This window comes from Aplysia californica, unplaced genomic scaffold (assembly GCF_000002075.1).
Source record: "Aplysia californica isolate F4 #8 unplaced genomic scaffold, AplCal3.0 scaffold00417, whole genome shotgun sequence".
Classification (NCBI taxonomy): Eukaryota; Metazoa; Mollusca; class Gastropoda; order Aplysiida; family Aplysiidae; genus Aplysia; species Aplysia californica.
The window spans coordinates 156,299-158,829 of NW_004797687.1; the positions used below are offsets into that span (position 1 = coordinate 156,299).

At 43.9% G+C, this 2,531-nt stretch overlaps 1 protein-coding gene across 1 annotated transcript in view; it reads right to left on the minus strand.

The window, feature by feature from the left end:
• LOC101851519 (FAD-linked oxidoreductase pynB) overlaps window positions 1-1,498 on the minus strand; it is a gene marked incomplete at both ends in the record, with an annotated part of 8,811 nt that extends 7,313 nt beyond the window's left edge. The window contains 2 exon segments of the mRNA XM_013085894.2: window positions 91-298; window positions 1,363-1,498. Of these exon segments, the coding sequence (XP_012941348.2) occupies window positions 91-226 (136 nt within the window).
• Between the last annotated feature and the right edge of the window lie 1,033 nt (window positions 1,499-2,531).

The following is a 2,531-nucleotide window of genomic DNA, read 5'->3' on the forward strand; positions in this document are numbered from 1 at the left end:
CCACCACCACCACCAACACCTTGGCCACCAACAACACCACTACCACTACCACCACCAACAACACCAACAAGCAGCGACTCGAACCCTCACCATCAGCATCAGTGACGGTCACCCCGCCAGCACTGACAGTAGCCAGACGTCCGTCAGCCAGAACCATCCGGGCACTCTGTAGGCTGTCCGCGGCCAGACCCAGAGTACGGGACAGAGGGCCCAGACCACCGGTCATCGTGAAGGTATCCACGGTGTCCAGAGACTGGGAGCCACCCGCAATGGCGCGAGGGAAAGCAACGTTCTCCACCTGGAAGTGCAGAAGGCATGCAATAAAATTCCGTGGAATCCCCGTGGAAAATGTTGGTATAACCCCATAAAATATTTTGGTTTGACCACAAAAATCTTGGTTCAACCCCGTGGAAAATGTTGATTTAACCGTGAAAATCTTGGTTAATGCCCGGGAAAAATGTTCGTTCAGCCGTGAAGATCTTGGTTCAACTCCGTGAAAAAGTTTGGTCTAACCGTGAAAATCTTTGTCAAATCCGGTGAAAAATGTTTGTTTTACCGTGAAAATCTTGGTTCAACCTCGTGGAAAATTTTGGTGTTAGTGTGGAAAATTTTGGTTTAACCCATTTGGGAAATTTTGGTTTAAAATGGCACATGCATTTAAATTTAACATTTTAAAAAATCCTCACCTTGAAAAATACCCCTATCACACCTGTAAAATAGCAAGACACACCTTAACACCTGCCTTGATTCCAAACATATAGACCAAGTCTCTACGAAGTCAAGATCTACAGGGAGGGAAGTAGCGCTTGGCCAATCTACTTCCTTTATGTGTAGATCCTTTAGGAGGCGGGTTTCGCCCCTGCCTATGAGGGGCCACCCGGGCTAAGAGAGATGCAACGTCCCATCAAAAGAACCGAGGCATTCTATAAGAATTCTCCCTACACGGGAATCGCACCCAGGTTTCCTGCATGCGATGGTGAGGTACTTACCACTACACCACAGAGGTCGGTACAAATGGATTGGTGTACGCTCAAGACAGTGACTGAATAATAAGTGAACGAGCGAATAGATTCACCTGTAGTTCAAAGAATGGGTAGTTTGCGAACGAGAGCGAGAGTGAGAGAGAGAGAGAGAGAGAGAGAGAGAGAGAGAGAGAGAGAGAGAGAGAGAGAGAGAGAGAGAAAGGAGAGAGAGAGAGAGGGGGGGAGAGACATGTGGAAGGAAAAGAGAGACAGTCGAACAGGACACGTAAATAGACAGACAGACAGACAGACAGACAGACAGATAGACAGATAGACACGCAAACACACACACACATACAGACATACACACCGACATACACACACAGACACGCAGACAGACCTGATCATAAATCTCCCCCCAGGTACTGCCAGCAGAAGCGGTCACTGAGCCGCCCTGGTTGAAGTTGTTGAGGTCAGAGGTGGTGACAAACTTGAGGTCCGACAGATCCAGCCGAAGACTTCCATCGTAGAAACCCCTGTGGGAGGTCAGCGAAGAAAATGTGAGACAGTATGGTGAAATTATGTAGACGTCAAAATAATGAAATCGAAGAAACCTTTTTTTCCCGCTCGTATGGCAATTTGCATAGATTTTTAATTTTTTTTAGGCAGAACACTTTTTACGTTCATTTAAAAATACAGTTATGTGTGGACTTTACTGAGTAACGCTGATTAACGGCACAAAAAATGTAAATTTTCAGTTTTCAAGGACTCTAAAGCTATGACAGTAATCAAACTTTGGCGGCCATTTTTTCGCTAATTCTACCTCTGAAACCAGTCGACATCCCCCCTCCTCCCTAGCCCACCTCCCTCAATCGCAAATACCTCGACTTTTGTTCAAGATAGGTGGGTATTTTTTCCACAAAAAAAGCAAGACAAATGAACAATAGCTGAACATGCCATAAAATTGGCGAGCTCCTGATTCCACCGCGTTGTGACACAAAGTATTGTCAGCGTTGTTCTACAAGCACCTACTGTAGCTGTAACCTAAATCATTCTTTGAAATTTTGAGAGAATAAAAATTAAAAAGTGTTCTCACAAATGAAAACTCTGATTCTGACGCAAGTTATTTTCCGATTAAAACTAGAAAGGAAACAATAACAAAACAGAACGAAACCATCAACATTTTGTTATGTACTTTTTAATATAGGTGTTTTAACCCCACCCCCCCTCCCCTCCCCAAAAAAATAAAATAAAAAATAAAAAATCAATCAATCAAGCAAGCAGACAATCAATCAGTCCATCAATCAAATAAAATAAAACAAAATAAATTAACGACAAAATTTAGATGATTTATGAGGCGGGCATCCGATCCTGCCTGTCAGGGCCAATCCCGGCTGAGAAGGACATAACTAGGCCTACAAAGGAAATAAAGAGAGTGTATGAAACTATTCACAATATTTTATGTTGTCTCAGTCGTGTTGTCCTAATTCAAATAACGGCTTTCTCTGGAAACCCCCAGAAACTGACATGGGCGATTGTAGAAAGATGTTGGCAACTCCTCCTCCCCCC